The sequence below is a fragment of the Babylonia areolata genome, unplaced genomic scaffold, assembly GCF_041734735.1.
Source record: "Babylonia areolata isolate BAREFJ2019XMU unplaced genomic scaffold, ASM4173473v1 tig00009149_1, whole genome shotgun sequence".
Lineage (NCBI taxonomy): Eukaryota > Metazoa > Mollusca > Gastropoda > Neogastropoda > Buccinidae > Babylonia > Babylonia areolata.
In genome coordinates this window covers 40,001-65,000 of record NW_027468395.1, presented here as the reverse complement: position 1 = coordinate 65,000, position 25,000 = coordinate 40,001, and the positions used below count along the sequence as shown (strand labels likewise).

The 25,000-nt window shown below is 48.9% G+C and overlaps 1 protein-coding gene across 1 annotated transcript in view; it reads left to right on the top strand.

The window, feature by feature from the left end:
* Window positions 1-25,000, top strand: part of LOC143278466 (Na(+)/citrate cotransporter-like) — a 33,106-nt gene that overhangs the window by 1,622 nt on the left and 6,484 nt on the right. The window contains exons 2-11 of the mRNA XM_076583276.1: window positions 1-78; window positions 2,752-2,882; window positions 7,039-7,142; window positions 8,321-8,524; window positions 10,849-10,998; window positions 11,731-11,814; window positions 19,060-19,164; window positions 21,818-21,912; window positions 23,312-23,430; window positions 24,612-24,773. The exon at window positions 1-78 is cut by the window's left edge and continues 47 nt beyond it. Coding sequence (XP_076439391.1) covers window positions 1-78; window positions 2,752-2,882; window positions 7,039-7,142; window positions 8,321-8,524; window positions 10,849-10,998; window positions 11,731-11,814; window positions 19,060-19,164; window positions 21,818-21,912; window positions 23,312-23,430; window positions 24,612-24,773 — 1,232 coding nt within the window. The remainder of the gene's footprint in view (window positions 79-2,751; window positions 2,883-7,038; window positions 7,143-8,320; window positions 8,525-10,848; window positions 10,999-11,730; window positions 11,815-19,059; window positions 19,165-21,817; window positions 21,913-23,311; window positions 23,431-24,611; window positions 24,774-25,000) is intronic.

Here is a 25,000-nt window from a genome sequence, read left to right as displayed (position 1 = left end):
TCTCCAACACTGCCACCGCCTCCATGATGATCCCCATCGCCAACGCTGTGGCTGCCCAGATGGGCAGTGTGCAGAAAGGTGGGTGGTGTTGTGTTGTGTTGTCTTGTGCTGTGTTGTGTTATCTTGTCTTGTCTTGTCTTGTAGGAAGGTGGCAGGAATGGTTAAGACGCTCAGCTGCCAACACAGAGAGTCTGTGAGAGTGTGGGTTCGAATCCCGCTCTCGCCTTTTCTCTCAAGTTTGACTGGAAATTCAAACGGAGCGTCCAGTCCTTTCGGGTGTGGCGCACTGAAAAAGAACCCATGGCAAAATTCTGTAAAACCAAATCCACACAAATGATTATATAAGCATGCACTCAAGGCCGGTTAAGCGCATTCGGTTATACTGCTGTGAGGCATCTGCCAAGCAGATGTGGTGCAGCGAATATGGATTTGTCCGAACGTGGTGACGCCTTCTTGACAAACTGAAACTGTCTTGTCTTGTCTTGTCTTTGTCACAGGGAAAGATCTGAAGACCAGGTGATGCCTAACATCTTTATCCTTGAGTAATGAGAAAGTTTTGTTGTTGTTGTTTTAATCTTCAGTCTTTGTCTTGTCCTGAGTGATTGGAAAGTTTGTTGTTGTTGTTTTATCTTCAATCTTTGTTTTGTTTAGAGTAATTGGAAAGTTTGTTTTGTTGTTGTTGTTGTTTATCTTCAGTCTTTGTCTTGTCTTGAGTAACTGGAAAAGTTGTTGTTTTATTTTTTAATTTTTGTCTTGTCTTGAGTAACTGGAAAGTTTGTTGTTTTTTTATCTTCAGTCTTTGTCTTGTCTTGAGTAATTGGAAAGGGGTTTTTTTTCTTCAATTTTTGTCTTGTGTTGAGAAATTGGAAAGTTTGTTGTTGTTGTTGTTTTTATCTTCAGTCTTTGTCCTGTGTTGTTTTGTGTGGTGTATTTTGTTCTGGTGTGGTGTGTATTGTATTCATTATCATTGTTGATACTTATATACTTAATTTTGTGTTGTGGTGTGATGTTAGTATTGTTGTTGAAACATACTTTACAGTTATGTTGTGGTGTGGTGTGGTGTGGTGTGGTAAAATTATTATTGTTGAAACGTTTCTTTCCTTACTTTTATGTCATGGTTCCCTAGCCTTCCTGAGCTATCTTAGCACTCCCCCCCCCACCTCCTACAACTGTTGCCTGTCCTAAGCTATCTTAGCAACTCCCCCACCCCCATCCTACAACTGTTGTCTGTCCTAAGCTATCTTAGCACTTCCCCCCCCCCTCCTACAACTGTTGTCTGTCCTAAGCTATCTTAGCACTCCCCCCCCCTCCTACAACTGCTGTCTGTCTTAAGCTATCTTAGCAACTCCCCCCTCCCCTCCTACAACTGCTGTCTGTCTTAAGCTATCTTAGCAACTCCCCCACCCCTCCTACAACTGTTGTCTGTCCTATCTTAGCAACTCCCCCACCCCTCCTACAACTGTTGTCTGTCTTAAGTTATCTTAGCACTCCCACCCCCACCCCTCCTACATCTGCTGTCTGTCCTAAGCTATCTTAGCACTCCCACCCCCACCCCTCCTACAACTGCTGTCTGTCCTAAGCTATCTTAGCACTCCCACCCCCACCCCTCCTACAACTGCTGTCTGTCCTAAGCTATCTTAGCACTCCCACCCCCACCCCTCCTACAACTGCTGTCTGTCTAGAGCTATCTTTCCTAACACCCCCTTCCTCCCACTCACATCTTAAGCCGTCTTAGCTAGCTGCCCCCACCCCCCACCCCCACCCCCACACCCCCTCCTCTCACACAAACACTGTCTGCCTTAAGCTATCTTAGTTAACCCCCACCCTCACGCCCACCCCCACACATAACTGTCGTCTAGCTTAAAGCCCCCACACCCCTCCCTACAACTGCTGTGTGAAGCTATCTTAGCAATTGTCTCCCCCCCCCCCCCCCCGCGCCCCCCCCCCTCCCCCCACTCCTACTACTGGTGTCCGTCCTAGAATATCTTAGCAAGCCCCTCCTCCCCCGCCGCCCTCCCGCCCTTCCCTACAACTGCTGTCTGCTTTAAGTTTAGCAAGCTCTCCGCCTCCCCCTCCCCCACACCCCCCTCCCCCTGTACAACTCCTGTTTTAAGCTATGTAAGCAAGCCCCCCACCCCACCCCCCCACCCCACCCCCGCACGTCAAACATCTGCTGCCTTAAGCTATCTTAGCAAGCTCCCTTCCCCCTGTAACTGGTGTCTTAAGCTATCTTAGCAATTATCTCCCCCCCCCCCCCAACCCCACTCCTATAACTGCTGTCTGTCTATCTTAGCAAGCCCCCTGCCCCCCCCCCCCCCCCCCCCCCCCCCCCGACCCCCTACAACTGCTGTCTTATTTCAGTTAGCTCCCCCCCCCTCACCCCCACACAACTACTGTCTGTCTTAAGCTATTTCAGTTAGCTCACCCCCCACCCCACCCCCACTTCCTAGTTTGAGAGTCATAGTCCTTCACGAAAAGACTAAGCTGTAAACCTTCTCCATCTTCATCGTTCATGGGCTGCAACTCCCACGTTCACTGGTACGTACACGAGTGGGCTTTTACGTGTATGACCGTTTTTAACCACCCCGCCATGTAGGCAGCCACACTCCTTTTTCGGGGATGTAAGCAGTAAATGATTTCCCGTTGCAATGGAGAAACCACTGATGATACAGCTGTCACCACTTCGCTGTTGGCCCAGCTGTAAAATTGTGTCAATCTGCGATACAAGCGGGGTTTTCCCTTCTGCCCCAGGAGACGAAGGTGACAGAGAGACCAACGCTATAATCAACGGTGCGCCATCGGGGACCCAGACTGCGTCACAGACGTCCGCGGAAAAGTACACACACCACGGGGACTCCGCCACCCACACCAAGAGCATCCAGGTCCACACACACACACACACACACACACACACACACACCACACACACACACACACACACACACACACACACACACACACACATATCAATGTATGCACGTAAACACACACACACACACACACACGGGCGCGCGCGCTCGCGCGCAAGCACTCACACACACACATGCACATACACACACACATACATACACACACATATGTAGATATATAGACACACACACATAGATAGACAGATTGATTGATAGACACATACATACATACATACATACATACATACATACATATGTACATACGTACATACATAGACACACACACAGATAGATATAGATACGTAGATACATACATACATACATACATACATACATACATACATACATAGACACACACATAGATAGATAGATACACACACATAGATACATACAAACATACGTAGACACACACACATTAATAGATAGATAGATTGATTAATAGCTAAACACACACACACACACACATAGATAGATAAATAGACAGATAGACACACACACATAGATAGATAGATAGATAGAGATCACCTTTCTAGGAGTCCTCTCATTTTGTAATGAAACCCATTTTTCCCTGCATCTCAACTTATTTATGTATCTTATCATTATTATTATTTGGTTCAGTTAGTTTGTTCATCGATTTATTTGTTCATAATTATATCCATCACTTGTTAATTATGGTTCGTGTTTTTTTGTTTGTGTGTGTGTGTGTTGGGGTTTTTTGTTTTGTTTTGGTTTGGGTTTTTTATCTTCCTTTCGAACTACTTTTGATGTGGTTCCTCAGGTTTTAAGGAACTTATTTGATGACAGAAAAAAGCCAAAGACAGTCGTTACTCTTTGGGATAGTGTGTACGGCACTGAGCGAAGGCTTGCAGGAGTGAATTCGCATCACAGCATGTACGTCATGGCGTGCTTGCGTCATAATAGCTGCGTCAGACAAGTTCCACGTGACCCTGAAAACCTGTAAACAAATCTGTCCCTTTGAGGTAGGATCGAGAAAGTTTCGAAAATTGGGAATAATTTGCATGATAGATTGATGTGTTTGTGTTTCTCCCCCCATCCCCACCGCCCGGCTCTCTCTCTCTCTCTCTCTCTCTCTCTCTCTCTCTCTTTCAGACATTTACATATGAGATAGACAGAACATTTCAGTGAAGACTCGAAGAATGTACCGCTGCTCCAATACAATGCACGGACTGTTGAAATCTGTATGTCACTGAAAGTGGCTTTCCACACAATTTCTCACAAACTGTTGTGTCCGTTTTTTTGTTTTTTGGGGGGCCAAGAATGGCAAGTTGTATAGTCCTCAATATCAGTATCAGTAGCTCAAGGAGGCGTCACTGCGTTCGGACAAATCCATATACGCTACACCACATCTGCCAAGCAGATGCCTGACCAGCAGCGTAACCCAACGCACTTAGTCAGGCCTTGAGAAAAAATAAATTAAAAAAAATGAAATAAAATAAATAAAATAACAAAACAAAACAAACAAACAAAAAACGAATAAATAAATAAATAAAATAAAAAGAAATAAGTAAATAAATAAATAAATAATGCTCGTGAAATGCTCTGAGGTTTGACATGAGACTACATTTCGTGATGGTACAACCTGCATTGAAAGGTTTGAAGATCTGTTGTCGCCCTCTTTTATCGTGTTTCTTTATGAAAGAGATCTAATCAAAGTTATTTAGGTGTTTTCGGTCGTCACAGAAATGGTGCAGAACGTTGCACAGCATTTTGTGGAGATACGTATTCTATCCGTTTTGCTGATAACAAAGCCCTGAACAACAACTAGATCTGGTGTAGCGTATATGGATCAGTCCGCACGCTTAGACACCTCCTTGAAAGTGAAACCTAAGCCTGGTGACAGTGTCGGTTACTATATCTGTGACAGTGTCGGTTACTATATCTATGACAGTGTCGGTTACTATATCTGTGACAGTGTCGGTTATCATATCTGTGACAGTGTCGGTTATCATATCTGTGACAGTGTCGGTTGTGATAGTGTCGGTTATTATATCTGTGACAGTGTCGGTTACTATATCTGTGACAGTGTCGGTTACTATATCTGTGACAGTGTCGGTTATCATATCTGTGACAGTGTCGGTTGTGACAGTGTCGGTTATTATATCTGTGACAGTGTCGGTTACTATATCTGTGACAGTGTCGGTTATCATATCTGTGACAGTGTCGGTTGTGACAGTGTCGGTTATTATATCTGTGACAGTGTCGGTTACTATATCTGTGACAGTGTCGGTTATTATATCTGTGACAGTGTCGGTTGTGACAGTGTCGGTTATTATATCTGTGACAGTGTCGGTTATTATATCTGTGACAGTGTCGGTTGTGACAGTGTCGGTTATTATATCTGTGACAGTGTCGGTTGTGACAGTGTCGGTTATTATATCTGTGACAGTGTCGGTTGTGACAGTGTCGGTTATTATATCTGTGACAGTGTCGGTTATTATATCTGTGACAGTGTCGGTTGTGACAGTGTCGGTTATTATATCTGTGACAGTGTCGGTTGTGACAGTGTCGGTTATTATACCTGTGACAGTGTCGGTTGTGACAGTGTCGGTTATTATATCTGTGACAGTGTCGGTTATTATATCTGTGACAGTGTCGGTTGTGACAGTGTCGGTTATTATATCTGTGACAGTGTCGATTGTGACAGTGTCGGTTATTATATCTGTGACAGTGTCGGTTGTGACAGTGTCGGTTATTATATCTGTGACAGTGTCGGTTGTGACAGTGTCGGTTATTATATCTGTGACAGTGTCGGTTACTATATCTGTGACAGTGTCGGTTACTATATCTGTGACAGTGTCGGTTACTATATCTGTGACAGTGTCGGTTACAATATCTGTGACAGTGTCGGTTATTGTATCTGTGACAGTGTCGGTTACTATATCTGTGACAGTGTCGGTTACAATATCTGTGACAGTGTCGGTTACAATATCTGTGACAGTGTCGGTTACAATATCTGTGACAGTGTCGGGTTACAATATCTGTGACAGTGTCGGTTACTATATCTGTGACAGTGTCGGGTTACAATATCTGTGACAGTGTCGGGTTACAATATCTGTGACAGTGTCGGTTACTATATCTGTGACAGTGTCGGTTATTATATCTGCAACTGCTCCACAAAGACAGCGACAGGAGACAGAGAGATGTGTACAGCACAGATGTTCAAACACACAGCAACTTGTGGTGCTATTGTCTGTTCGCTCATACTCACACACCACGGCTCGACGACAACGACTGAAACACACTCAGTGACTGCAACACACCCGCTAAAGAACAACTAGATTGATAGAATAAATAAATAAACAAATAATAATAATAATAATATAAAATAAATAAAAATAGATTTATTCAAAAAACAACAATTAGATTTATAATTTAAAAAAAAAAAACACGAATAAACTATAAAAAAAAAAAATAATAAAAAAGAAGAAGAAAACAGCAGTTAGATAAAAAAAAAAATAAAAAATTTTAAAGCCAGACAGAGGGAGGGAGGGGGTAGAGGAAGTTCAAGTAACAATCAATCAGTGCATGATTATCCACGTAACTTCAAATCACTTCAATGTTCAAACTATATCAAGTACATGCTTGTTGTAGCCGTTGGGTTACGCTGCTGGTCAGGCATCTGCCTGGCAGATGTGGTGTAGCGTATATGGATTTGTCCGAACGCAGTGACGCCTCCTTGAGCTGCTGATACTGATACTGATGCTGTAGCCTTGAAGGCGCACAGAGGCCTAAGTGTCAAATATGAGTTGTGACATAGCCTGCGCAATGAACTGTAATTCTTCCTCTCTCTCTGTCTGTCTGTCTGTCTCTGCCTGCGTGTGATTGTGTGCATGCATGTATGTGTACCTGTGTGTGTTTGCGTGCCTGCGTGCGTGTGATTGTGTACATGCGTGTGTGTGTGTACCTGTGTGTGTGTGTGTGTGTGTGTGTGTGTGTGTGTGTGGTCGTGTGTACGTGTGTGTGTGTGTGTCTGTGTCTGTGTGTAAGTGTGTGTGTATGTGTGTCTGTGTCTGTGTGTGTGTCTGTGTGTAAGTGAGTGAGTGTGTGTGTCTGTGTCTGTGTGTAAGTGAGTGAGTGTGTGTGTGTGTGTGTGTGTGTGTGTGTGCAGATCGACAACACGGTGAACACACAGAGGGAGGGAGGAGGAGGGAGAGGGGAGCAGCCGTCAGAGTCCATCCACATGCAGCAGTTCACCGACACCAGCGTTGTCTGGTGAGGTGGGGGAGAAGGAGGGGTGTGGGGGGGAGAGGGTGGGGAGAGCGATGGGGGAGGAGGGGTTGTACCGTTTATCTTTCCTCCTTCTTCTTTCTCTCAGTCTGTCTTTCGTTCTTTCCTTCGTTTTATGTGGGTTGGGTTTTTGGTGGGTTTTTTTCTTTCTTTTCTTTTCTTTCTTTCGTTGATTTTTTTTCTTGTTTGTTTGTTTTTTTTCTTCTCAATTTCATTTTCCTTGTTTTCTTTCTCCGTTTTCTGATGTGTTATTTTGTTTGTTTGCTTGTTTTTTGTTGTTGTTTTTTTGGTTTTTTGTTTGGTTGTTTTTTTTGTTGTTGTTTTTTTGTTTGTTTGTTTGTTTGTTTTCTTTTGTTTCTGTAAGTCTGTCTCTCTGTCGCTGTCCTTGTCTCTCTCTCTCTTTTCTCTCTCTCTCTGTCTCTCTATCCTCTATCTCTGTCTGTCTCTCTCTATCCTTCCTCTATCTCTCTGTCTCCACTATCTCCACCACTGACAACACCCCCCCCACACACACACACCAACCCCACAAACCCCCAACCTCCACTATCTCCACCACTAACAACACCCCCCCCCCAGCCCCACACACCCCCAACCTCCACTATCTCCACCACTGACAACACACACCCCCAGCCCCACACACCCCAAACCTCCACTATCTCCACCACTGACAACACACACCCCCAGCCCCACACACCCCAAACCTCCACTATCTCCACCACTGACAACACACCCCCCCCCCCTGCCCCACACACCCCAAACCTCCACTATCTCCACCACTAACAACACCCCCCCCCCCTGCCCCACACTCCCCCAACCTCCACTATCTCCACCACTGACAACACCCCCCCCCCTGCCCCACACACCCCCAACCTCCACTATCTCCACCACTAACAACACCCCCCCCCCCTGCCCCACACACCCCCAACCTCCACTATCTCCACCACTGACAACACACACCCCCAGCCCCACACACCCCAAACCTCCACTATCTCCACCACTAACAACACCCCCCCCCCCCCCCCCCCCCCCCCCCCAACCTCCACTATCTCCACCACTGACAAACCCCCCCCCCCCCCCGCCCCACACACCCCAAACCTCCACTATCTCCACCACTGACAACACCCCTCCCCCCCCACCCTCACCACCCTTCCTGTGCTGTACAGCTCTCCCCCAGCCGGCGACCTGCCCACGGTGGGGGAACAGGTGGTGGAGGGGGACGGGGTGGGGAGCGTGTCCCGGGAGGACCCGGACTACCTGATGCTGTGCAAAGGGCTGTCGCTGTGCATCGCCTACGGTTGCAACATCGGGGGCATCGCCACGCTGACCGGCACCCCGCCCAACCTGGTCTTCAAGGGACAGGCTGATGAGTGAGTGCTGAGGGAGCTGCTTCTCCTCCTTCTCTTTCTTCTTCTTCTCCTTCTTCTTCTCCTTCTGATTCTTCTTCTTCTCCTTCTTCTTCTTCTCCTTCTTCTTCTTCTTCTCCTATGTGAGTGCTGAGGGAGCTTCTTCTCCTTCTATGAGTGAGTGCTGAGGGACCTCCTTCTTCTTCTTCTTCTCCTTCTTCTCCTCCTCCTTCTCCTTCTATGAGTGAGTGCTGAGGGACCTTCTTCTTCTCCTTCTTCTTCTTCTCCTCCTCCTTCTCCTTCTATGAGTGAGTGCTGAGGGACCTTCCTCTTCTTCTTCTTCTTCTTCTTCTTCTTCTTCTCCTTATGCGAGTGAGTGCTGAGGGACCTTCTTCTCCTCATTCTCCTTCTTCAGTATTTGAGAGAAACCATTCAAACCTACACACCCCCACGACAACTCAGATCATCTTCCGATTCACGGCTGCTGCTCGCTCCCCATGTTAACTCACTCAGTACGGCCAGTCCTCTCTTCTCCTCTACACAGACCCCTCGGATGTCCAGTGGGTGTCTCAATGACCCAACATTTAGCTTCCGTCGTCAGAATTGTGGAATGCTTTGTCAACATTCACGTCTTCAGTACAAGAGCCTTCGCTTGCAGTATTTTGATGATGGTAATTGGGGTGAAACGCTGTTAACGTCGTCTCTTTCGCCGTTCGTATGGAGAGAGTTAAAACCCAGTCTTTCGGTGATTCTTCCTTTTCTCATTCAGCTCCATCAGTATGGAACAGTTTACCTCACGATCTTCGCCACTCTTCCTCATTTCAATCTTTTTAGTTCGTTTATTTATTTATAGTCTGTTCATCTAAGATGGTGATATCAGACTGAAAATAAATGACATTATTATTATCATTATTATTATTTGGATTATGATAATTTCTATCATAATGATGATTGTTATTATTAATTAAAAATCGACATTTCTGTTATCAATCTTTTAAAACTGGCCTGAAAACACATCTTTTTGAAAACGCCTTTACATAGACCTTCCATCCCTTTCCAATGACATTCAGTTATCATCCATGCAGACTCCTCGCGCAAGCGCGCGCGTATATATATATATATATATATATATATATATATGTGTGTGTGTGTGTGTGTGTGTGTGTGTGTGCTATGTTTATTGTAAAGCGCTTTGAGCTCCCTGTCAGGGAGGAAAGCGCTCAGCAAGTATCCATTACTATTGTTATTATTATTGTTCGTGGGCTGCAACTCCCACGTTCACTCGTATGTATACGAGTGGGCTTTTACGTATATGACCGTTTTTACCCCCGCCATACTCCGTTTTCGGGGTGTGTGCATGCTGGGTATGTTCTTGTTTCCATAACCCACCGAACGCTGGCATGGATTACAGGATCTTTAACGTGCGTATTCAATCTTCTGCGTGCGTATACACACGAAGGGGGTTTAGGCAGTAGCAGGTCTGTACATATGTTGACCTGGGAGATCGGAAAAGTCTCCACCCTTTAGCCACCACGCACCGTTACCGAGATTCGAACCCGGGACCCTCAGATTGAAAATCCAACGCTTTAACCACTCGGCTATTGCGCCCGTCGCCGAGGGATCAACAACAACAACAACAAGAAAAAAAAAGAAGAAAAAAACCAACAAGAAACAGAATCCACTTTGACAGAAAAACAGACACACTTGCAGAGACAGAGAGAAAAAAACCCAGAGAAAAGCCTGAAAGAAATACCAGCTGTGGGTGGCGCTGGACTGTGGCGCACGATGTTGCTCTCCCAGGGAAAAGCAGCTGGCTGGCCCGAACTTCACACAGAGAAATCCTGTTTTAAAAAAAAAATATATATATATATATTACAGCTCGCTACACTACACTACACTACACTACACTACAATGCAATACAATGATAAAGATGCTTGTTGTGTTTCCATTGTTACAATAATACATTTCAAACTCAGCTGTCGCCCCCTGTTGATGGCCTGAATTGAATAAATCATCATCATCATCATCATCATCTCTCTCTCTCTCTCTCTCTCTCTCTCTCTCTCTCTCTCTCTCTCTCCATCCATCCATCTGTCCATCCATTTATACATGTGGTCATTCATTCGTTCATGAATGTGCACATCCACCCACTATGGATCCTTCCATTAATCCATCCATCAGTGTATTCATTCATTTATTCATCTGAAAATCATCCATCCATCTATTTGTACGACCACTTTTTCCTTCCTTCCTTCCTTGTCCAGTTTTTTTTTTCAAAGACCGCTATAAGAACCTCAGCATGGACCAGTTATTCTTTCCTTCCTTCCTTCCCTCCTTTCTTGTCCAGTTTTTTCAACGACCGCTACAAGAACCTCAGCATGGACCAGGTGGGGGCCGGAGTGACGTTCGCCAACTGGATGGGGATGGCGCTGCCCATGTCCGCCATTGTTTTGCTGCTGGGATGGGTGCTGCTGATGGTCATGTTCCTGAGGACAAAGTGAGGGGTGTGTGTGTGTGTGTGTGTGTGTGTGTGTGTGTGTGTGTGTGTGTGCAGTACAGTGTTGGTGTTGGTGTTGCAGCATGTGTGTGTGTGTGAGTGTGTGTGAGTGTGAATGTCTGTGTGTGTGCAATACAGTGCTGGTGTTTCAGCATGTGTGCGTATGTGTGTTTGGGGTCGGGGGTGAGTGTGTGTGTGTGTGTGTGTGTGTGTGTGTGTGTGTGTGTGCAGTACAGTGTTGGTGTTGCAGCATGTGTGTGTGTGTGTGTGTGTGTGTGTGTGTGTGTGTGTGTGTGCAGTACAGTGTTGGTGTTGGTGTTGCAGCATGTGTGTGTGTGTGTGTGTGTGTGTGTGTGTGTGTGTGTGCAGTACAGTGTTTGTGTTGGTGTTGCAGCATGTGTGTGTGTGTGTGTGTGTGTGTGTGTGTGTGTGTGTGTGTGTGTGCAGTACAGTGTTTGTGTTGGTGTTGCAGCATGTGTGTGTGTGTGTGTGTGTGTGTGTGTGTGTGTGTGTGTGTGTGTGTGTGTGCAGTACAGTGTTTGTGTTGGTGTTGCAGCATGTGTGTGTGTGTGTGTGTGTGTGTGTGTGTGTGTGTGTGCAGTACAGTGTTGGTGTTGGTGTTGCAGCATGTGTGTGTGTGTGTGTGTGTGTGCAGTACAGTGTTGGTGTTGGTGTTGCAGCATGTGTGTGTGTGTGTGTGTGTGCAGTACAGTGTTGGTGTTGGTGTTGCAGCATGTGCAGGAAGATCAGCATACAGCAGAAGGAAGGGGTGAGGAAGGTGATCATGCAGGAGTGGAACAAACTGGGGCCCATGAGGTCAGACATGACGCCTTCTGTGCACCGTCCCTGACCCACACCACACCCCACCCCCACCCCATACCACCACACCACATACCACCACATACACACCACACCACACCACACCACACCCCATACCACCACACCACACCACACCACACAACACACCACACCACCACACCACACCACAACACCACACCCCATACCACCACACCACACCACACACCACACCACCACACCACACCACACCACACCACACCACACCAGACCACATCAGACCACACCACACCACACCACCACACCACACCACACCACCACACCCCACACCCCAAACCACCACACTAAACAGCCCATACCACACCACACTACACCACACCACACCACACCCCACATCACACCACACCACACGACACCATACCACACCACACTACACCACACCACACCACACCCCACATCACACCACTCCACACGACACCACACCCCACCACATCACACACCACACCTCACCACCAATTACCATATCCCACACAACACACCACAACCAATACCATATCCCACACCACACACCACACAACACCACACTACACCACCCAATACTATATCCCACACACTACACACCACCACACCACACCAGACCACACAGTACCATATCCCACACACTACACCACACCACAGCACACCAAATACCATATCCCACACACCACACCCAATACCATATCCCACACACCACACCACACCACACCCAATACCATATCCCACACACCACACCACACCCAATACCATATCCCACACACCACACCAAACCACCAAATACCATATCCCACACACCACACCCAATACCATATCCCACACACCACACCAAACCACACCACACCCAATACCATATCCCACACACCACACCCAATACCATATCCCACACACCACACCCAATACCATATCCTACACACCACACCACACCATATCCCACACACCACACCATATCCCACACACCACACCCAATACCATATCCCACACACCACACCCAATACCATATCCTACACACCACACCACACCAAATACCATATCCCACACACCACACCCAATACCATATCCCATACACCACACCAAACCACCAAATACCATATCCCACACACCACACCCAATACCATATCCCATACACCACACCAAACCACCAAATACCATATCCCACACACCACGCAATACCATAGCCCACACACCACACCACACCGAACACCATATCCCACACACCACACCACATTCAATACTGGAGGGATTACTATTGTGTGTGTGTGTGTGACAAACTGGAGGGCTGACTGCTGTGTGTGTGACAAACTGGAAGGCTGACTGCTGTGTGTGTGACAAACTGGAGGGCTGACTGCTGTGTGTGACAAACTGGAGGGCTGACTGCTGTGTGTGACAAACTGGAGGGCTGACTGCTGTGTGTGTGTGTGACAAACTGGAGGGCTGACTGCTGTGTGTGACAAACTGGAGGGCTGACTGCTGTGTGTGTGACAAACTGGAGGACTGACTGCTGTGTGTGACAAACTGGAGGGCTGACTGCTGTGTGTGACAAACTGGAGGGCTGACTGCTGTGTGTGTGACAAACTGGAGGGCTGACTGCTGTGTGTGACAAACTGGAGGACTGACTGCTGTGTGTGTGACAAACTGGAGGACTGACTGCTGTGTGTGTGTGACAAACTGGAGGACTGACTGCTGTGTGTGACAAACTGGAGGACTGACTGCTGTGTGTGACAAACTGGAGGGCTGACTGCTGTGTGTGACAAACTGGAGGGCTGACTGCTGTGTGTGTGTGACAAACTGGAGGACTGACTGCTGTGTGTGAGTGACAAACTGGAAGGCTGACTGCTGTGTGTGAGTGACAAACTGGAGGACTGACTGCTGTGTGTGACAAACTGGAGGGCTGACTGCTGTGTGTGTGACAAACTGGAGGGCTGACTGCTGTGTGTGTGACAAACTGGAGGGCTGACTGCTGTGTGTGTGACAAACTGGAGGGCTGACTGCTGTGTGTGTGACAAACTGGAGGGCTGACTGCTGTGTGTGTGACAAACTGGAGGGCTCTTTGCTGTGTGTGACAAACTGGAGGGCTGACTGCTGTGTGTGACAAACTGGAGGGCTGACTGCTGTGTGTGTGTGACAAACTGTAGGGCTGACTGCTGTGTGTGTGTGACAAACTGGAGGGCTGACTGCTGTGTGTGTGTGACAAACTGGAGGGCTGACTGCTGTGTGTGACAAACTGGAGGGCTGACTGCTGTGTGTGTGTGACAAACTGGAGGGCTGACTGCTGTGTGTGACAAACTGGAGGGCTGACTGCTGTGTGTGACAAACTGGAGGGCTGACTGCTGTGTGTGACAAACTGGAGGGCTGACTGCTGTGTGTGTGACAAACTGGAGGGCTGACTGCTGTGTGTGTGACAAACTGGAGGGCTGACTGCTGTGTGTGTGACAAACTGGAGGGCTGACTGCTGTGTGTGTGACAAACTGGAGGGCTGACTGCTGTGTGTGTGTGACAAACTGGAGGGCTGACTGCTGTGTGTGTGACAAACTGAAGGGCTGACTGCTGTGTGTGTGTGTGACAAACTGAAGGGCTGACTGCTGTGTGTGTGACAAACTGGAGGGCTGACTGCTGTGTGTGTGACAAACTGGAGGGCTGACTGCTGTGTGTGTGACAAACTGGAGGGCTGACTGCTGTGTGTGTGTGACAAACTGGAGGGCTGACTGCTGTGTGTGTGACAAACTGAAGGGCTGACTGCTGTGTGTGTGTGTGACAAACTGGAGGGCTGACTGCTGTGTGTGTGACAAACTGGAGGGCTGACTGCTGTGTGTGTGTGTGTGTGTGTGACAAACTGGAGGGCTGACTGCTGTGTGCGTGTGACCAAACTGGAGGGCTGACTGCTGTGTGCGTGTGACAAACTGGAGGGCTGACTGCTGTGTGTGTGTGTGTGTGTGACAAACTGGAGGGCTGACTGCTGTGTGCGTGTGACAAACTGGAGGGCTGACTGCTGTGTGTGTGTGTGTGTGACAAACTGGAGGGCTGACTGCTGTGTGTGTGTGTGTGTGTGTGACAAACTGGAGGGCCTGACTGCTGTGTGCGTGTGACAAACTGGAGGGCTGACTGCTGTGTGTGTGTGTGTGTGTGACAAACTGGAGGGCTGACTGCTGTGTGTGTGTGACAAACTGGAGGGCTGACTGCTGTGTGCGTGTGATAAACTGGAGGGCTGACTGCTGTGTGTGTGTGACAAACTGGAGGGCTGACTGCTGTGTGTGTGACAAACTGGAGGGCTGACTGCTGTGTGTGTGTGACAAACTGGAGGGCTGACTGCTGTCTGTGTGACAAACTGGAGGGCTGACTGCTGTGTGTGTGTGACAAACTGGAGGGCTGACTGCTGTGTGTGACAAACTGGAGGACTGACTGCTGTGTGTGACAAACTGGAGGGCTGACTGCTGTGTGTGTGTGACAAACTGGAGGGCTGACTGCTGTGTGTGTGACAAACTGGAGGGCTGACTGCTGTGTGTGACAAACTGGAGGGCTGACTGCTGTGTGTGTGTGACAAACTGGAGGGCCTGACTGCTGTGTGTGTGACAAACTGGAGGGCTGACTGCTGTGTGTGACAAACTGGAGGGCTGACTGCTGTGTGTGTGTGTGACAAACTGGAGGGCTGACTGCTGTGTGTGTGTGTGACAAACTGGAGGGCTGGCTGCTGTGTGTGTGTGTGACAAACTGGAGGGCTGGCTGCTGTGTGTGTGTGACAAACTGCAGGACTGACTGCTGTGTGCGTGTGACAAACTGGAGGGCTGACTGCTGTGTGTGTGTGACAAACTGGAGGGCTGACTGCTGTGTGTGTGTGTGTGTGACAAACTGGAGGACTGACTGCTGTGTGTGTGTGTGTGTGACAAACTGGAGGGCTGACTGCTGTGTGTGTGTGACAAACTGGAGGGCTGACTGCTGTGTGTGTGTGACAAACTGGGGGGCTGACTGCTGTGTGTGACAAACTGGAGGGCTGACTGCTGTGTGTGTGTGACAAACTGGAGGGCTGACTGCTGTGTGTGTGTGACAAACTGGGGGGCTGACTGCTGTGTGTGTGTGACAAACTGGAGGACTGACTGCTGTGTGTGTGTGACAAACTGGAGGGCTGACTGCTGTGTGTGTGACAAACTGGAGGACTGACTGCTGTGTGTGTGTGACAAACTGGAGGGCTGACTGCTGTGTGTGTGACAAACTGGAGGGCTGACTGCTGTGTGTGTGACAAACTGGAGGGCTGACTGCTGTGTGTGTGACAAACTGGAGGGCTGACTGCTGTGTGTGTGTGACAAACTGGAGGGCTGACTGCTGTGTGTGTGTGTGACAAACTGGAGGGCTGACTGCTGTGTGTGTGTGACAAACTGGAGGGCTGACTGCTGTGTGTGTGTGACAAACTGGAGGGCTGACTGCTGTGTGTGTGACAAACTGGAGGGCTGACTGCTGTGTGTGACAAACTGGAGGGCTGACTGCTGTGTGTGTGTGACAAACTGGAGGGCTGACTGCTGTGTGTGTGTGACAAACTGGAGGGCTGACTGCTGTGTGTGACAAACTGGAGGGCTGACTGCTGTGTGTGACAAACTGGAGGGCTGACTGCTGTGTGTGTGTGACAAACTGGAGGGCTGACTGCTGTGTGTGACAAACTGGAGGGCTGACTGCTGTGTGTGACAAACTGGAGGGCTGACTGCTGTGTGTGTGTGACAAACTGGAGGGCTGACTGCTGTGTGTGTGTGACAAACTGGAGGGCTGACTGCTGTGTGTGTGTGACAAACTGGAGGGCTGACTGCTGTGTGTGTGTGTGTGACAAACTGGAAGGCTGACTGCTGTGTGTGTGTGACAAACTGGAAGGCTGACTGCTGTGTGTGTGTGACAAACTGGAGGGCTGACTGCTGTGTGTGTGTGACAAACTGGAGGGCTGACTGCTGTGTGTGTGTGTGTGACAAACTGAAGGGCTGACTGCTGTGTGTGTGTGACAAACTGGAAGGCTGACTGCTGTGTGTGTGTGACAAACTGGAGGCTGACTGCTGTGTGTGTGTGACAAACTGGAGGGCTGACTGCTGTGTGTGTGTGTGTGTGACAAACTGGAAGGCTGACTGCTGTGTGTGTGTGACAAACTGGAAGGCTGACTGCTGTGTGTGTGTGACAAACTGGAAGGCTGACTGCTGTGTGTGACAAACTGGAGGGCTGACTGCTGTGTGTGACAAACTGGAGGACTGACTGCTGTGTGTGTGTGTGACAAACTGAAGGGCTGACTGCTGTGTGTGTGTGACAAACTGGAAGGCTGACTGCTGTGTGTGTGTGACAAACTGGAAGGCTGACTGCTGTGTGTGACAAACTGAAGGGCTGACTGCTGTGTGTGTGTGACAAACTGGAGGGCTGACTGCTGTGTGTGTGTGACAAACTGGAAGGCTGACTGCTGTGTGTGTGTGACAAACTGGAAGGCTGACTGCTGTGTGTGTGTGACAAACTGGAAGGCTGACTGCTGTGTGTGTGTGACAAACTGGAAGGCTGACTGCTGTGTGTGTGTGTGTGACAAACTGGAGGGCTGACTGCTGTGTGTGTGTGACAAACTGAAGGGCTGACTGCTGTGTGTGTGTGACAAACTGGAGGACTGACTGCTGTGTGTGTGTGACAAACTGAAGGCTGACTGCTGTGTGTGTGTGACAAACTGGAAGGCTGACTGCTGTGTGTGACAAACTGGAGGACTGACTGCTGTGTGTGACAAACTGGAGGGCTGACTGCTGTGTGTGACAAACTGGAGGGCTGACTGCTGTGTGTGACAAACTGGAGGGCTGACTGCTGTGTGTGTGTGTGTGACAAACTGGAGGGCTGACTGCTGTGTGTGACAAACTGGAGGGCTGACTGCTGTGTGTGTGTGTGTGACAAACTGGAGGGCTGACTGCTGTGTGTGTGTGTGTGACAAACTGGAGGGCTGACTGCTGTGTGTGTGTGACAAACTGGAAGGCTGACTGCTGTGTGTGTGTGTGACAAACTGGAAGGCTGACTGCTGTGTGTGTGTGTGACAAACTGGAAGGCTGACTGCTGTGTGTGTGTGTGTGACAAACTGAAGGGCTGACTGCTGTGTGTGTGTGACAAACTGGAAGGCTGACTGCTGTGTGTGTGTGACAAACTGGAAGGCTGACTGCTGTGTGTGTGTGACAAACTGAAGGGCTGACTGCTGTGTGTGTGTGACAAACTGGAGGGCTGACTGCTGTGTGTGAGTGACAAACTGGAAGGCTGACTGCTGTGTGTGTGTGTGACAAACTGGAGGGCTGACTGCTGTGTGTGTGTGACAAACTGGAAGGCTGACTGCTGTGTGTGTGTGTGACAAACTGGAAGGCTGACTGCTGTGTGTGTGTGTGACAAACTGGAGGGCTGACTGCTGTGTGTGAGTGACAAACTGGAAGGCTGACTGCTGTGTGTGTGTGTGACAAACTGGAGGGCTGACTGCTGTGTGTGAGTGACAAACTGGAAGGCTGACTGCTGTGTGTGTGTGTGACAAACTGGAGGGCTGACTGCTGTGTGTGTGACAAACTGGAAGGCTGACTGCTGTGTGTGTGTGACAAACTGGAGGACTGACTGCTGTGTGTGTGTGTGACAAACTGGAGGACTGACTGCTGTGTGTGACAAACTGGAAGGCTGACTGCTGTGTGTGTGTGACAAACTGGAGGACTGACTGCTGTGTGTGACAAACTGGAAGGCTGACTGCTGTGTGTGTGTGTGACAAACTGGAAGGCTGACTGCTGTGTGTGACAAACTGAAGGGCTGACTGCTGTGTGTGACAAACTGGAAGGCTGACTGCTGTGTGTGTGTGTGACAAACTGGAAGGCTGACTGCTGTGTGTGACAAACTGAAGGGCTGACTGCTGTGTGTGACAAACTGGAAGGCTGACTGCTGTGTGTGTGTGTGACAAACTGGAAGGCTGACTGCTGTGTGTGACAAACTGGAGGGCTGACTGCTGTGTGTGACAAACTGGAGGGCTGACTGCTGTGTGTGTGTGACAAACTGGAGGACTGACTGCTGTGTGTGACAAACTGGAGGGCTGACTGCTGTGTGTGACAAACTGGAGGGCTGACTGCTGTGTGTGACAAACTGGAGGGCTGACTGCTGTGTGTGTGTGACAAACTGGAGGGCTGACTGCTGTGTGTGTGTGACAAACTGGAGGACTGACTGCTGTGTGTGACAAACTGGAGGGCTGACTGCTGTGTCACGTGGTGGTGCTGACAGGATGGCGGAGGTGGAGATCCTGGTTCTGTTCGTCTTCCTGGCCATCATGTGGATCAGCAGGGACCCCAAGGAGACCCCGGGCTGGGGGTCCTGGTTCATGTCGGGGTGAGTTACCTGGGAGTTACCTGGTTTATATCGGGAGGAGTTACCTGGGAGTTACCTGGTTTATATCGGGGTAAGTTACCTGGGAGTTACCTGGTTTATATCGGGGTGAGTTACCTGGGAGTTACCTGGTTTATATCGGGGTGAGTTATCTGGGAGTTACCTGGTTTATATCGGGAGGAGTTACCTGGGAGTTACCTGGTTTATATCGTGAGGAGTTACCTGGGAGTTACCTGGTTTATATCGGGGTAAGTTACCTGGGTGTTACCTGGTTTATATCGGGGTGAGTTACCTGGTTTATATCGGGGTAAGTTACCTGGTTTATATCGGGGTGAGTTATCTGGGAGTTACCTAGTTTACATCGGGGTGAGCGCGCGCGCGCGTGTGTGTGTGTGGTGCACATGTGTCCGTGATGTATGTGTGTGTATGTGTGTTTGAAATGTGTAATTTAGACACGTGAAGTATTCCTCAATATGTAATTTTATGAAAGTCACATACGTAAAGCACTCATCAGTGTGCAGTTCTCTGTAAATAAGATGCGCGAAGCATTGCTCAGTGTATATAACTCTGACGGGCCCAATAGCCGAGTGGTTAAAGCGTTGGACTTTCTCCTGAAAACGAACCAAAAGTGTCTTTCATAAATCATGCAGTGTCTTGACGACAGTGAAACCAAGCCAGCCCTTCTAAATTGTCTACCTTAATTAATTAAGTGATTGCCATTGCCCTGACTAACTATGACAGTTATATTCAAAAGCTGTTGTTTTTGTCGTCACTGTGAAGATTTCTTGTCAACCACAAGGACTCTCCTTGATCGGCTGAGACAGCTGACTGAGTGATGAAGAGAGCCTTACCCATCAACACATAAAACATGCGCCATGCGATCTGTTGCAGTGTGTGTGTGATATGTATGTGTGCTGATGTGTGTTTGAGTAATGTGTGTGTAATTCAGATACGTGAATCATTCCCCAGTCTGTATTGCCTTGCAATTCAGACACGTGAAGAAACCCTGAGTGTGTGATTCGACGTGATTCAGATACGCGAATCACTCCTCATTGTGTTAGTATTCATAGTTCAGATACGTGGTAAACACCTCATTGTATGATGTTGTTAAATTCAGATACGTGAAACACTCCTAAGTGTGTAATGTAATTCTGTATGTATGTGATGTGTCTGTGTGTGATTTGCGAGTGTGATGTGATGTGTGTGTGTGTGTGTGTGTGTGTGTGTGTGTGCGCGCGCACGCGCGCGTGTGTGTGTGTGCGTGTGTGTTGCAAATGTGTCCGTGATGTATGTGTGTATATGTGTGTTTGAAATGTGTAATTTAGAGACGTGAAGTATTCCTCAAAATGTAATTTTATGAAAGTCACATACGTAAAGCACTCACCAATGTGCAGTCCTCTGTAAATAAGATGCGCGAAGCATTGCTCAATGACGGGCCCAATAGCCGAGTGGTTAAAGCGTTGGACTTTCAATCTGAGGGTCCCGGGTTCGAATCTCGGTGACGGCGCCTGGTGGGTAAACAGTGGAGATTCTTTCGATCTCCCAGGTCAACATATGTACAGACCTGCTACTGCCTAAACCTCCTTCGTGGGTATACGCACGCAGGAGATTGAATACGCACGTTAAAGATCCTGTAATCCGTGCCAGCGTTCGGTGGGTTATGGAAACAAGAACATACCCAGCATGCACACCCCCGAAAACGGAGAATGGCTGCCTACATGGCGGGGTAAAAGCGGTCATACACGTAAAAGCCCACTCGTGTACATACGAATGAACGTGGGAGTTGCAGCCCACGAACGAAGAAGAAGATAACTCTGTCATCAAGACACCTAAAGCATTCTTCGATGTGTAATCTTGTGTGTGCGTGAAGCACTCTTCAATGTGTAATTCTGTGTCATTCAGATACGTGAAACACTGTTTAACTTGTAATTTTTTGTACTCTGAGCTACGTGAAGCATTCCTCAGTTTTTAATTCTGTATGATTCAGATACATGAATGACTAATCAGCGTGCAGTTCTGTGTGATGAAAATAGGTGAAGTACTGTTAATATGTACTTTTCTGTCATTCATATACGGGAAGCACTGCTCAAAGGATTGCTCTGTGTTATTCAGATACGTGAAGCGTTGCTCATCATGTTACTCTGTGTGATTCGCATACGTAAAGCACAGCTCAACGTGAAGCTCTGTGTCAGTCTGATACGTGAAGCATTGCTTAACGTGAAGCTCTGTCATTCAGATACGTAAAGCATTTCTGAACGTGAGGCTCTGTGTCATTCAGATACGTGAAGCATATCTCAACGTGAAGCTCTCTGTCAGTCAGATACGTGAAGCATTTCTCAACGTGAAGCTCTGTTTTATTCAGATACGTGAAGGACCGCTCAACGTGAAGCTCTGTTTTATTCAGATACGTGAAGCACTGCTCATCGTGAAGCTCTGTGTCATTTAGATACGTGAAGCGCTGCTCATCGTGAAGCTCTGTGTCATTCAGATACGTGGAGGACCGCTCAACGTAAAGCTCTCTGTCTTTCAGATACGTGGAGGACCGCTCAACGTAAAGCTCTCTGTCTTTCAGATACGTGAAGAACCACTCAACATGAAGCTCTGTGTCATTCAGATACGTGAAGGACCACTCAACGTGAAGCTCTCTGTCTTTCAGATACGTGAAGGACTCCTCAGCGGCCATGCTGGTGGCTGTCCTGCTCTTCATCGTTCCAGCACGGGTACCCCGGGTATTCTGCCTCCGTGGACCCGGTCAGTATTGAGTTGTGTTGTGTAGTGTAGTGTAGTGTAGTGTTGTGTTGTGCTGTGCTGTGCTGTGCTGCGCTGCGCTGCGCTGCGCTGCGCTGCGCTGCGTTGCGTTGTGTTGTATTGTGTTGCATTGTGTTGTATTGTGTTGTGTTGTATTATGTTGTATTGTGTTGTGTTGTATTGTGTTGTATTGTATTCAATTGTGTTGTATGTGTTGTGTTGTATTGTATTGTATTGTGTTTTGTTGTGTTGTCTCGGATGAGACGATAACCGGAGGCCCCGTGTGCAGCACGCGCTTGGCGCACTGAAAAAGAACCCATGGCAACAAAAGTTTTGTCCTTTGGCAACATTTTGTGGAATAAATGCAGTGTGAAATGTACACAAAATATATATCTGCAAGCACACAAGGCCTGACAAAGCGCTTTGGGTTACGCTGCTGGTCAGGCATCTGTCTAGCATATGTGGTGTAGCGTGTATGGATTTGTCCGAATGCGCTGACGCCTTCTTGAAAACCTGAGACAGAGAATGTTTTGTATTGAATGGTACTGGCTTATATTGTACAATACAGTGAAATACAAAATCACTGTATTGATGCCTCACTGAGGACAGTTGTTTGTTTTTTCTACTGTAATGTACATCAAGAATCAGTGATCTGAACAGATATCAACGCTCACATGAAAAATGAAAGAAAGAAAAAACTTCTTAAAGAATTTAAAACGATTTATCTCTATCTTTAAACACACACACACACACACACACACACACACACACACACACACACACACATACAGAGAGAGAGAGAGAGAAACAAAACCACACAAACACGCTTACAGTCACGCCCACACCCACACGCGCATATCAAAAACGCACACACGCGCACACACACACACACACACACACACACGCACACGCACACACAAACTAATAATCCCCAATCCCCCACCACTGCTCGCAAACACACACATACCCCCCCCCTGCCCCCTCCCCCTCCACACACATACACACATGCCCCTCCCCCCCTCTTCCTCCCCTCCACACAAACTAACACACACACACAGCCCCCCCTCTTCCTCCCCTCCACACAACCTAACACACACATGCCCCTCCCCCCCCCCCACACACACACACACACACACAAACTAACACACACATGCCCCCCCCCCCTCGCCCCCCCTCCCCAAACTAAAACACATTTGCCACCCCCCCCCCCTGGCCCCCTCCCCACACACACACTCTCCCCCAACACACACAAACTAACACACACAGGCCGCCCCCCCTCCCACACACACACAAACAACACACACATCCCCCCCTCCGCACACACACACACACACATGCCCCTAACCCACCCCCACCCGGGCTAAACCCAAGCTGACAGACCCCACGTGTGTTTTGCACACAGAACACAGTGACGAGCCTTTCTACGTCCCTCTCTTGACGTGGGAACAGGTCCATCGCAAATTGCCCTGGGGGGTGATTCTTCTCCTGGGGGGAGGCTTTGCCCTTGCCAACGCGTGCAAGGTAAGTGTGGCAGAGGTCAGTCATGGGCAGTGCACCGACTTCTTCTATGGTCAGTTTTCTCCCTTTGGTTTGAAATGCTTCGCGGGTCGGCCTGGAATGCAGTCATGAGTCGAACAAGGCGTTAGTGATCCCTTTCCGCTGTTTCAAAGTCACCTCTCGTTCAGCGCAGGCCTCCAAGGGTGGTGCAGGATTGTTCCAAGGGCGGGTGGAGACAGTGCTTCTCTGGGTCCTCCCCAGCACCTACGGGTGTTTTTCTTTCTTCTTTGCCTGGACTGTGTGGCTGTGTCTGGAGTGGCACTGTCTTCATCTTTCTGCGGGCAGGGGCGGTTTGGTCTGTGGGGTGTGCTCAGCAGCTGGAGGGCGGTGTCTTTTGCCGGTGGGCTCTGCAGTCATGAAATACTGGCTGGTACACCTATGGGGATACTTCTTTGAAGGCTGTCGCGAGTTGCATCCTGTGGTGTCTTTTGCCTCTGTTCGGGAGCAGTTATGTCCCTTGAGTTCTTAATGGAGTGTCCTGTGCGTGCCTGCACCCATCGTGAACACAGCGCAGGCCTCCAAGGGTGGTGCAGGATTGTTCTAAGGGCGGGTGGAGACAGTGCTCCTCTGGGCCCTCCCCAGCACCTACTATCTCACTAATAGTGAAAAGACGCTAAACTAAAGAACGAACCCAGCACCTCCTACGGGTGTTTCTCTTTCTTCAACGCTTCAAGGACTGCCTGAAAGCTTTTCTTGGGGTCTGCAAGCATTCCCTTCCTGAGGTAGGAAATCCTCGCCGCTGACCGCAGCGCCTGGCGACTGGCTGTCCACCAGGGAGTTGTGGCGTCTGAGGAGAGGCGTCTTCAGGACCTGGACCAGAAGCGTCAGTCCCACAAGGAGAGGAGACGAAGAGACCTATCACCTGCTGTTGACAGCTCATGGTGCGGCCATGTTCATGCGTCTGACTTTCGACTGCGTTCTCTTCTGTGTAGCTGATCACCGTGTGTGTGTGTGTGTGTGAGAGAGAGAGAGAGAGAGTGTGGGTGTGTGTGTGAGTGTGTGTGTGTGTGTGTGTGTGTGTTTGCACGTGTGCGTGAGCGTCCCATTCACGTGCACATATTTCCTCACATACTACTCTGTGTGTGTGTGTGTGTGTGTGTGTGTGTGTGTGTGTGTGTGTGTGTGCCCCCCTCCCCCTCCCCTAGGCCTCCGGACTGTCGGACTGGCTGGGGGACCAGCTGATCAGCCTGCGGTCCCTGGACCCCTGGGTGCTGAACCTCATCCTCTGCCTGATCGTGGCCACGGCCACTGAGGTCACCTCCAACACCGCCACCTCCACGCTGCTCATGCCCATCATGGCGCAGATCGTCAGTACTCACTGTGCTCATTGTGTGCTCATTGTGGTTGATCGCCAGTACTCACTGTGCTCATTGTGTGCTCATTGTGGTTGATCGTCAGTACTCACTGTGCTCATTGTGTGCTCGTTGTGGTTGATCATCAGTACTCACTGTGCTCACTGTGTGCTCGTTGTGGTTGATCATCAGTACTCACTGTGCTCATTGTGGTTGATCGCCAGTACTCACTGTGCTCATTG